This window comes from Trachemys scripta, chromosome 4, assembly GCF_013100865.1.
Source record: "Trachemys scripta elegans isolate TJP31775 chromosome 4, CAS_Tse_1.0, whole genome shotgun sequence".
NCBI lineage: Eukaryota > Metazoa > Chordata > Testudines > Emydidae > Trachemys > Trachemys scripta.
The window spans coordinates 68763627-68776117 of NC_048301.1; the positions used below are offsets into that span (position 1 = coordinate 68763627).

A 12491-nucleotide genomic window follows, 5' to 3' on the forward strand; every position below is an offset into this window, starting at 1 on the left:
ATGCAACTTCCCCACCAATATGACCTATTCTGTCGTTCTAATATATTTTGTACCTTGGTATTACTATGTCCCATTGATTATCCTCATTCCACCAAGTGTCTGTGATGCCTATTATATTAATATTCTCATTTAATACGAGGCACTCAGGTTTACCCATCTTAGATTTTAGACTTCTAGCATTTGTGTATAAGCACTTAAAAAAATTGTCACTTTTTCTCTGTCTGCCATTATGTGATGTAATTGAATGGGACTCTTTTTCATTTGACTGTTTCTCATCCGATCCTACCCATATTTTATCATTTTCCATCCTCTCCTCCTTACTAGTATATAGAGATCATCCCCTAAGCAATGGCTCTGTCCCATGTGCTCCTCCACACCTGTCAGCTTTCCCCCGGCCCTTAGTTTAAAAACCTTAACATTGACTATTATTATCAGACAAATCTTTTGTTAATGTTGACCACTAGTCCTAGTGGCTGTGTTGAAGTTCTTGTGTTAAAGGTCCGATGGCTTCAAGAGGACACACCACAACAGCATGGAGGAAACCTACACTATTCAACAGCCTACATTGTAGGCTAGAGCCAAAAGCTTTGGGAGAAGGCATCTCACTTACACGCTCTCGGACAGGAACTAAAGGAAAAAAGCCCTGCCAGAACAACCATTTCAAAGTTTGTATTTTTCTTTTCTCAGTGGTGTTTTTTTTGTTTTTTGTTTTTAGAGCATCTTGGAGGATCTGCCTAAGCAGACAAAGAGCTTTGCCATGGCAGAGCTTGCAATGGAGAATAGCAGCTGCATGGACTGGCAGAAACGGTGCCTCACATTGGAAACCCAGCTCTTCAAATTCCGTCTTCAGGCTAGCAAGATCCGAGAGTTACTAGCTGAGAAGGTGAGGCCAAAGCTACGTATTAGAATGTGTCTACCTTCCTATTACTGGGCTAAGTGGTGAAATCAATGAGCAAGAACAATCCATCACTTGTACTACATCTGGCTCTAATTCCCATTTACACTATGGTCACTTTGTATTGTTAAAGAGCCTGATGGTGATGTGCCTCCCAGCGTGGTGTAAAGTGGCATTAGTGTAAATGGAAATTGGGTCCTGTGCATCTGACATACTATACCGTCAGACTCATTTGATGCAAAGGCTCCTTGGTGGCTCACTTGAATTTAATATTTTAATTTTTCACCTCCGGAGACCTTTGTTGAGATTTTTGTCTCAGGTCACAAATGAAAGAAGTTTGACAGGCTCATTCCAGCTTCTTGTTTGTCCACACCACCACACTGTCTGGCACAATTGGCAGTCTCTATCCAGGGAAGGACTCTGACTGCTGCAGGGCACAGATACAATAGCAGAGTTGATTTGGATCTTGGGCCAACAATAGCAGAGGATGCTGCAGGTCCGGATTGGGTTGGTATTAGAAGAGCTTTGGGGTGCCATTAGAAGAGCTTAGAGGGGCAGGCCAGAACTATCAAGGGGACCAGCCACTCAGGACTGAGACGCACTATCAACGTTGTGCAGGGAAGCTTGCATAGCGCCTTTCTGTCTTAAACTACTTTTGTTTTGTCTGTCCCTCACTTTCTTGTCCACTAAATTCACTCAAAAAGTTGGGGAGGATGGGAAAAGGAGTTCTCCGCACCCCTCTCCCCACCGGCCTGGATTTCTTTTTCTCTAAGATTTCTCAGATTTCTCTGTATTTTTTTTAATTAATCAGTGTTTTGAAGAGGGGGAAAAAAACATCTGTCCGGGAAGTGAGACTGAAGTGCTCTGGTAACAGCAGGTGTATTTATGTTCTGTAGAAGGCTGCAAGTCAAAGCTCATTCTTTGAACTCTTCATGTGAAATTATTTTCTGCTAGCGTAGCTCTATTAACTGCCTTTCTACAGGTTCCCACAAAGCATGAGGCACAGGATTAACCTTTAGAAATTAAGAATAGTACTTTCAGCCACATGCAGTTTTCTGGGACCCCTGTTTATTAGCCTCATGCCTGTATTAATACAGCTTATAGTTTGCTTTTGATTCCCTCACTGAATCCAACATGTGGTTTATGATAATCCAATTTAAGAGGGTTCAGCCAATCAGTTATTTGTACGGTGGTAGCAATTTCCTTCAGTCACAGCTAAGTAACTGCAAGCTGCAGACATCCTAATGCTTTTAATCTGTCCCTGATGATAGTTGTGACCTACCTCAGTTTTTGCTCCATTTTACATTAGGATCCCTTGGTTTTTACATTCCTTCAGAAAGCACAGTTATCTCAGCCCCTGTAGTGGATTTTTTCTTTTTCAATCTTACTTTCACTTTAATTACATTTGCACTAACATGATATAGAATGTTCCAGTCCTGTTCATGCCACACTTCATACAGGTCTGAGAAACTCTCAGCTCACTTCATTTTGGGACGGCAGCTTCTGAGCTGAGCTCCTCCGAGGCCTGTCTATACTGGGAACACTTTCCAACCAGTTTTAAAGCCAGTGCAGCTAAACAGACTTTACGCACTGTATAGAGCCAGAGAGTAGGCCTGGTATTAAGGCAGCCAGACCACCTTTTATGACACCAAGGAAATCTAAGTCTCATTTCTTAGGCTGTGTGTAGCCATTTCCTAGTTTTATTTCTTTCCATGGAAATTCTTAGACTAAATCCACATCAAACTAATGAAGCTGTTTATTAAATTTCCTTCTGAAGCATGAACACCCCCATAAGCCTGTTTGACTCTCCCCTCCATAGAACTTTTGACAAAATCCTGGCCAGGGGCAGTGGGATAGTCACCCACTTCAGGGAGCCCCTTACTGAAAGGGAAGCGACTCTGGAGCTAATCCTGCCCTTCAGTCAAAGCAATAGGCCCTTTGTTCCCTAATCTCAACAGTTTGGTTCAGTGATCAAGTTACTCTGTAACCAGCTGTATGGCTTGTGATGTGGTTTGGTGAAAGGTCAAAGAGCGAGGCCCCATATACTTAAGGTATATCAGGAGGAGAGAGGCGAGAAGGACAAAGTAAGGGTCAGTTTTCAGGACATATGTGAACTTGCTTGTCCAAGTAAAATTTTACAGTACACAGTCCCCTGCTGAATACAGATTCTCCACCATTTGATGGTGGTTAGGTGGCCTGGGTCAGGAGTTCCCAATCTCTCTGAACTGGAAGGCTGTCTGCAGACTCACTCCCTCCTCATTCACCGTCTCTTACCAGCCTTGTAGCAACTTTGGCAATTGCTTACATGGAAAGGGGATATTAGGAGAGCATCTGTTTGTTTAGTTGAAGGTAATAAATGTTCTTTTTGAGGAGAGAGAATCCTACTGTCTGTTTTTTGCTCTTCATTTCAGCTCTTCCTCCCTCTATCTGTTCTGGTTTTTCCTCTTCCCCCAGCCCCTACCCCACCTCTGCTGCCTTCCCCCAACTTCTATCCGTACCTCTGCTGAGACTGTCTCCTTTTCCTCTACCACACAGGTTTCTCTTCCAACTGGTACCTTTCCTTCCCAGGGTCCCCTGAATGTACTGCCTGGCTGCCTCAATCCCTTCTCTCCAGGACATTCCTCACTTGCTGGTGGCTGGCTCATACTCCTTCTTTTCAGCTGCTATTACAATCCTTCAGGCTTTTCTTTACAATGAAGACCCTGAACTGTGCATAAGCTGTTGAAAACAAGGAGGACCAGTAGTCCACAAGCCTCCATCTGGGAACCACTGGCCTATGTGAAATGAGTTTGCTGGGGATGTAGAAGGCAAATGCTTACTCCAGTTCAGTGGATAGGTGTCCACATCACATCATCCCAGACTGACACCCCTTGGCAATTTCCATTCTTCTGTTTAATAGATGAATAGAGAAAAGTATTTGGATTGTGTGCATTTGTTTGTGATCCAACCCTTAGTGCTGTCAGGACAAGGACACTCCTCTCTAGGATTCTATGATGAGGGACTAGAACAGTGTTTTCTCAGCTCCCATATAGCTTTCCCTCCCAAATACCTTATCTCCCTGAGTGGACAGTCTCTTGCAACTCAGCTCAGACCTACTTCCTGGAAGTCCCGACTTTCCCCAAGTTGTTGATGAGTATCCATGTAATGGTTACGGAGATATCGGAACAGTGACACTTAAATATATAGATTCTTTAGTGAATTTGTTCAGCCATATAAAGCCACTCTTGTTCCCATTGAAAATAATGGCAAAACTAACTGGTGAAGAATCTAGCCCTAAGGTACTGGCATCAGTTTGGAACTTTACCTGTAATTTTTAAAAAGAAAAAAAATGGCCAAAAAGAAATAGCTATTGCATAATTTAAGACAATACAAATATTTCCATATTTTATTCCAAGGGAAACAAGTTAAGCAACCATCCCTTTAGAGCATTTTTCAACCTAAACATTATAGCACTGAGAGAACTGGAAAGTGAACCAGAGTGAAACTGACCAGTCTAGCATTGCTATCTAACCGAAGTGAAGTGAAAATACTCAACAGGTAGTGTTGCCAATTTTAGCAATTTTATCACAAGTCTTGTAATATTTGATATTTCTTACTTTAGATTGTAAACTCTTTTGGGGCCAGGGACAGTCTAGCACAGTGTGTTCCTGGTCCATGACAGGGGGTCCCAAGTGCTATGGTAATACAAATAATAATGAAGCCCTGCCTGTTAAATCAAGAGAATCTCAGCTTTCAAAAATGTTTAGCCCTCATAGCTGTGGATAAAAGCTTGAAAAAGTGAACCATGTGTACAGTAAAGACTCAGAAACCAGAAGGCAAATAAAAAAAGAGTGAGTTTGGCTTAAAAACCAAATCTAATGATATTTTGGGGGGGTCTGATCTGACTAATGATTTTTGAACCCTTATGGCTGGTAATACTCTACATTTTATGATGCAAATACATTACATGTTAAAAAGGGTTTCAGACTGAGTAATCTACAGTGCTGTTTGTAACATAAGGAATGTTTATAAAGCTAATACAATTTAAACCAGTGTCCTTTCCATGCAGTTTTGGAGAGGGGAAGTGGAGTTGCACTTGTGAGGTTACGTATTGACAGCCTGATCCCATGGAAACTTAACTATATGAGTAAAGTTTCTAAGGTGTAGGTGTTTGCAGAATCAAATCCTTAATAACTATGTCAAAGATACTAAAATACCATGTCTTTATGAGAAAGTTCTGCATTCCCTTCAGCCCACCATAGATGCTAGAGATTGCTGGGTTCTAGGAGCATGTGTACATCATCAGGGATTGTGCGTCTTTGGTAACAGGCATTTATTTCCACTCTCTGGGTTTCTCACACACAGAGGGGGATAATCATCTGTTGGTGAGTGACATGGCATACTGTTGCCATGGCAGCATGATGACCTGGTTACAAGTGAGCTGTGGGCCTCTCAGAAAAGACACACAGAAAAGCTGAGCAACAAATTAACTTTAAGCCTTGGTTTTATTTTGAATGCCTGACTGAACATATGAGCAAAGGTCTGTTCATGTACCTGGCAGGCAGGTTCCTATGCAGCCTTTAGAGGGACCAGTTGGATGGCTTCTCACTTGTTTGTATGGAAGAGGGATACATCTTATAGCAATCCTTCAAAAAACCTCTTATACGCTCGTGTTTAATATGGCCATGGGGCTTTGGCTCAGCTTCATTTTGAGACCTTTGAATGACAATTTTTTGCCTTTCTGTAGCACATGCAGGAGGTAGCATGGGCTAATGGTGGAAGTACAGGAATGGAGTTGGGAGAGAGGCCTTTTAATCCTGGTTATTCCACTGATTTGCTGTGTGTCTGGGGACAAGTCACTTAATCAATGTGACTTAGTTTCCCTATCCATATAATTATGAAGTATTTTCAGATCTTAAAATGGAAGAAGCTATATGAATACTAAGTATTATTAATCCCCCTAGGAATGTCAAAGAGACTTACAAACAGGAGTACCTACCTCGATATAACGCTGTCCTCGGGAGCCAAAAAATCGTACCGCGTTATATTGAACTTGCTTTGATCCACCGGAGTGTGCAGCCCTGCGCCCCCCCCCTTCCCCCCCGGAGCACTGCTTCACTGCATTATATCCAAATTTGTGTTATATCGGGTTGCGTTATATAGGGGTAGAGGGGTATATTAAGTCTCACCGCAGCCCCTGTGACTTAGGTGAAACCAGAGATGGGTGAAGTGATTCTTAGGTGTTAGACACAGCAGCTGTTCTACAGTACATAGCAAAGCTACACAACAGGTTAGTACAGGAAGTGAAGACTATCAGTTCACTTTAAGCTGCAGGGGATGTTAGGGCGTCAGAATTTAACTCATCTGAAATTTAGCCTGATCACCTCAATCTTACAGAAAGTGCTGTGGAATCTTTAGTGACCACAAGTGGTCATGACCTCAATTTTATATCCTTCAAAAGTGACCAGTTAGAGCAGTACTAAGCCAGCTAGCATGATGCTGGGGTATTGGCTTAATATCACTTCAGAGGGAAGAGAAGCCAATAACTCATGATTTTTTCAGGAAGTTTCTTGGAAGTCTCTCCTCAAAGTCCTGATCTGGTCCAGTCCTGTTTATCTTGTGGGAGATAATGGTATCACAGCAGGAAGAGTTATTCCTGCAGGAATTAATAGATGGTTATATACCTAGGATAGTCAACAGCATCGGGTAAAGACCCAAGTCCAGGATGACGGATTCCCAAAGGTACACCCAGCAAGAGAGCATGTGTGCATTTTGAGCTGTCAACTCCATGCTCATTTGAATCATAAGGTGGGGGATGTTTCCATAAAATTAAGCAATACAGGCAAGGGGGAAAAGTCACAGAAATGCCCATCTTGCAGGTAACAGTGAGGGCATAAAGTAATTTCCTCCACTGACTCCAACACAGTGGTCGTCCAGCATTGATTTTATTGCAAATTTAAAGTGTCCCTAGTTTGCATGTAGCCTATACTGGTAGCTGTCAGAAGCTATTACCATTTGGTGGTGGCTGTGCAGTGGCCTACTGTATGACAAATGTATTGGTGAATCTCCAGTCTTAGTGGACTTATGTTCACATCACAAGACCCACCACTACCATTGACACTAAATGGCCTCCATGTTGACTTCTCTGCCAAGATTACCAAGGACTGATAGGCCCTGGAATCAGAACAGGGGCAGCATGGGCAGTAGCCAGGCAAGCTTCCATAACATTGCCCTGCTGAACTATTCCACTCTCACCTAGAGGGATTACCTTTACAAGCTGGAGAGGAATCACGCTCCATGGCCCATTAAAACCTTGTTCTCTTGGCTGAGAACACTGAAAATGAGGGGAATTTAGTGTGATATTTTATGCTACCCCTACCAAACATTAAGTTTAGTGTATGTAATTTTGTTTGCTGTTTGATCATTGAAATATGGGTACGTGCACACATACCCCTCTCTGCTACCTTCCATCTGAAGATCTGAATATGCTCTGCAATAATTAAACTAGGGCTCACAATGCCTCTGTCAGGCAGGGAGTAACATCATTCTCATTTTACAGATGGGGACACTTGGGCCCAGAAGTGTTTAGGACAACATTTTCAAGAAGATGGCACTAATTTTAGGTGATCGGCTTGAGATGCCTATAGTCCCTTGGAAAAATTGGGCTTAGCTGCAGTTCCCACTAACTTTAATTGCCTTTTACGTTTTATCCTGTCACACATCATTTCAGAGAGAAAGCAAGCCCACGTGTGACAGGTTTGGTCACAGAGACCCCCTTGGGATTGTCACCAGCTGTGCTGAGACTACCTCTGAGCCCGTTTTCCTTGCCAACTTGGGACTCTAGAACCCTGCCTTGTTGAGTCAGACACGCTAGTCTGCTGCAACACAGACCCACATCTGGTCCATGCCTCCAAAGCTGCAGACTTAACTGTAAACAACTTAGCAGGTCACCTGCCTCCAGCACCCAGACACCCAGCTCCCGGTGCGATCCAAACCCTAAATAAATCAATTTTACTCTGTATAAAGCTTATACAGGATAAACTCATAAATTGTCCGCCCTCTATAACACTGATAGAGAGATATGCATAACTGTTTGCTCCCCTGTCTATTAATCACTTACTCTGGGTTTATTAATAAACAAAAAAGATTTTATTAAGTATAAAAAGTAGGATTTAAGTGGTTTCAAATAATAACAGCTAGAACAAAGTAAATCACCTAGCAAAATAAAGCAAAAACACGCAAGTCTAAGATAATATCTCACCCTCAGAGATATTCCAATAAGCTTCTTTCACAGACTAGACTCCTTCCTAGTCTGGGCCCAATCCTTTCCCCAGTACAGTCCTTGTTATTTCCAGCAGACATCTTAGGTGGAAAGTAGGGGGTTTTTCATGACTGTCCCCCCCCCCCCCCATCCTGCTACCCCCCTTTTTATAGCTTTGGCACAAGGTGGGAATCTTTTGTCTTTCTGGGTCCACATCCTTCTAAATAGAAAAATACCAGATTTAAGATGGATTCCAGTATCCGGTGCCATGGTTGCATGTCCTGTGAGACCTCATTCTTCATTACCCACGGGCTGGCCCACACATATACAGGAAGGCTTGCAGGTAAATAAACCATCTACAACCAATTGTCCTAGTCAATGGGAGCCATCAAGATTCTAAACCACCATTAATGGGCCACACTTTGCATAATTACAATAGGACCTCAGAGTTATACTTCACATTTCTAGCTTCAGATACAAGAATGATATATGCATACAAATAGGATGAACACACACAGTAGATTATAAGCTTTGTAATGATACCTTACAAGAGACCTTTTGCATAAAGCATATTCTAGTTACATCATATTCATAAGCATATTTCCATAAAGCATATGGAGTACAATGTCACACCAGCTATCCTATTCTTAGTTCTGTGTGTAACCCACACACCTCTTGGGTCTGGTGTTCTGTCCCATCTAGTGGCACTGAAACCACTTAGAGAGAGAGAGATAAAATGAGTCTGCTCTATGGCCTTAGCTAACAGCCAGTTGGCTTTTAGCTCATACGGTAGAGTCTCATGCACTAAGCTCCAAAGACGCCAGGTTTAATCCCGCCTGCCGAAAACCAGGGTCTGTCGGTGTTACGTGTGCTCAACTACAACTATCTGCTACCACCTGCTTCTGCCTCATGCCTTCATCAGTAAGGATATTAGGAAATACTGGAAGCTTCATATGAGAACATGTTCTTGTGAGGCTTCCAACATTTTTTTGCAGACCCAGGGTGGATTAAGATTAAATCGTAGTACCCAGAACTACCAAAAGGCTACTCCAAAACACTGGGGCCTCCTCAGAACAGTCTCTTGCTCCTACCACTCCTTTCCTAGAAGGATTTTTGTCTTCTACGCCTGAGTTATTGATTTTTTTTTCTCCCAAGTGAGGCAGCTGACCAGCAGCAAACAGCTGTGCACAGAGCTGCCATCTGCTGCTTCATACTCATTACTTTATCCAGGCTCCCTGTAATAATTGGACCCTGGATTCCAAGGGTCTGGGTTTAATCTCATCCTGTGCAAACCGAAGAGTTTGGGACAAGCCTCCAAGCTTTGGGGAGTTTAGATAAACTGAATCTTTCACAGTTCACCCCTGCTGCATAGAATATATTTGGAAAAGGGGACAGGGAATATTTGAGTCAAGTAGTAGGCCATATTGCAAAAGCATCCACTAATGCCATTGCTGTAGTAAAGCAAGAGGGAAGGAAAGATCCATGTGTTTCCTAAGTGCTGTCTCTGGCCTCCAGGTTTTCAACTCTCCAGGAAAAGTTATGGGAATGGAGCAAGCTCTCGAACACAGCCCTGTGAACACAAAGGCTCTCCAGGATCCTATCCTACAGCTCTGTGTTTCTCTCCAGTAGGAGGATCCAGTCAGCAGGGCCGCCTCCAGGCACCAGCTTAACAAGCAGGTGCTTGGTTCGGCCAAGGAAGAGGAGCGGCACCTGCGGCAATTCGGGGGCGGCAGGTCCCTCATTCCCTCTAGAAGCGAAGGACCTGCCGCTGAACTGCCGCCGCCGATCGCGGCAGGTTTTTTTTTTTTTTTTTTTTTCTTTGGGGGGNGGGCGGCAGGTCCCTCATTCCCTCTAGAAGCGAAGGACCTGCCGCTGAACTGCCGCCGCCGATCGCGGCAGGTTTTTTTTTTTTTTTTTTTTGCTTGGGGCGGCAGAAATGCTGGAGCCGGCCCTGTCAGTCAGTGTGCAAATATTACTTTGGGGGGGGGGGGGGGGGGGGGCGGGGAAAGACTAGCTAAAGCTTGAGAGGGATCAAAGTCAGACAGGCTCTGAAGGAAGGAGTCCTTGACAGTGCTGAATGTTGCCATAGAAGAGGCTAAAGCCCTGGGGATGACACTTGAGGAAGGGAAATAAGAGCTGAACTTTATTTGACAAGCTTGATTCAAGCACAAAATGAAGGTTTTATTAGAAGTGATGGGAGTTACAGAACTGAATGTAAAAAAATACATCCCTGAAATAAAAAATCCACTCATTTTAGGAGAGAACAGATGTAAACCTTCCCCTGAAGCATCTCTGAAAACCTAAACCCAGCACCTTTGTACTAGAGCATTGGAATCAGGAAATGAAATTGATTAGAATACTCTGAGTACATTTCCCAGATCTGAGAAAGAGCTCTGTGATAGCTGGAAAGCTTCTCTCTCTCACCAACAGAAGTTGGTCCTATAAAAGTTATTACCTCACCCACCTTATCTCTCTAGGATACTGTGGAGCAGATTCATCCCTGTGCTGCCACAGAAGGGGTGGAGGTAGTTTGTGTCTCTTCTGTTTAGAGGGTTACGAGAGTGCTTAATTTGTGCCAGGACTTGTGAAGGCTGAGTCCCAGCTCCTCTGGGCTTGTTGAGTCAGTTATGAAAGTAAAAAAAAAAAAATTGCTTGAGCCCTGGCACCTCTTTCATTGAAAATTAAGTACTGGTTATGAGGCAGGGATGGGATGGTGGGAGGTATGGCCGAGGTGAGGTCAATCCTGAGGGCTGCCCTAAGTTGTGTCCCTGACTGGGTTTTCGAAGAACACAATCACTGGGATACAGATTTGTCTAGGTTATGCCTCATCCCATTTTACACCCAACACATTTTGGGCTGCTGCAGAGACAACACAGCGGTGGCAAAGCCTGCTCTGTGCCTGGCACAGGGCCCCTCTACGGTGGGGATATGCACTGATAAGCCTTACTCCTGTCCTATCACCAGGGGAATGATAAACTGAGTCCTCTGTTAATAATTATGTGAATCTGACCCTCTGGTTTCACTATCTTAGCTGATTGAAATGCAAAATGGAGGAAATGTAGCATCAATAGTGAAAAGTAAATTACCCGGTAGTCAGTGCTGAACCAATGCTACAGCATGCTGTTAGGATGTGCTGTGCTCCTTACCTACCAACATTTGAGAGCTATAAATGAAGAGAAAAATAGGGACATTTTTTTAAATGCCATTGAAATTATGGAAGAGTCTTGTAGAATTTAAAAGGGATGAAACCAACAGAATCTTTACAGACCTTTAGTTAGGGATCTAAAGAAAATATTCAAAAAAGTTATAGAATTTAATAGATAGTGAGGTTTTCTGGGCTTTTTCTTTTCTTAGTTTAAAAAAAAAAAAATCTTGTAGAATTTTATAGCAGGGGTATAATTGGGGCCCTACCAAATTCACAGCCATGAAAAACACGTCATGGAGCGTGAAATCTGGTGTTGTACCCCCGCACTCCCTAGTGAAATCTGGTCTTTTGTGTGCTTTTACTCTATACTATACAGATTTCACGGGGAGACCGGCATTTCTCAAATTAAGGGCCCTCACCCAAAAGGGACTTGCAGGGGGGTTGCAGTACTGCCGCCCTTACTTCTGAGCTGCCTTCAGAGCTGGGTGACTGGAGACCTGTGGCTGTTGGCTGGGAGCCTAGGTCTGAAAGCAGAACCGCTGCCAGCAACAGCGCAGAAGTAAAGGTGGCAATACCATACCATGCCATCCTTACTTCTGTGCTGCTGCTGGTGGCAGTTCTGCCTTCAGAGCTGGGTTCCCGGCCAGCCCCGCTGCTCTCCAGCTGCCCAGCTCTGAAAGCCCTGCCACCCCAGCAGCAGCACAGAAGTAAGGGTAGCAGTACTGCAGCCCCCCCTACAATAACCTTGCAACCTCCCCACAACTCCTTTTTGAATCAGGACCCCTACAATTATACCACTGTGAAATTTCAGCTATTTAAATAGCTGAAATAATTAAATTTACGATTTTTAAAATCCTATGACTGTGGAATTAACCAAAATGGACCATGAATTTGGTAGGGCCCTAGATAGAATTCACTATCAAAGTCTATAGCAAGTTTATAGTTTTCTGTTAACTCCATAGGGGTTCTATAGTGGTTTGGAATAATAGAGTGAAAACACCCTATACTTTGTGCTACAAGTAGGGCCTGTAGGGACACCTGGCATGTATGTCAGTTGCTGGGGTGCCACTTCTTGGTTGAATTGTCCAACAGAGGTTCTGACCACTTACAAAGCCTAAGATATATTTGACAAAAATAGGCCCTACACCAAATTCTAGCTTGGGTAACTGCATTCTGCCACTAAATGCTCTCTCCAGTTTAAACTGGATACA

The 12491-nt window shown here is 43.5% G+C and overlaps 1 protein-coding gene across 3 annotated transcripts in view; it reads left to right on the forward strand.

Annotated features, from left to right (window-relative positions):
- The window catches only part of PLEKHH1 (pleckstrin homology, MyTH4 and FERM domain containing H1), a 93915-nt gene that overhangs the window by 10287 nt on the left and 71137 nt on the right, over positions 1–12491 (forward strand). For all 3 annotated transcript variants that reach the window (XM_034769354.1, XM_034769353.1, XM_034769355.1), the window contains exon 2: positions 716–883. In XM_034769354.1, the coding sequence (XP_034625245.1) occupies positions 758–883 (126 nt within the window). In that variant the 5' untranslated portion in view covers positions 716–757. The remainder of the gene's footprint in view (positions 1–715; positions 884–12491) is intronic.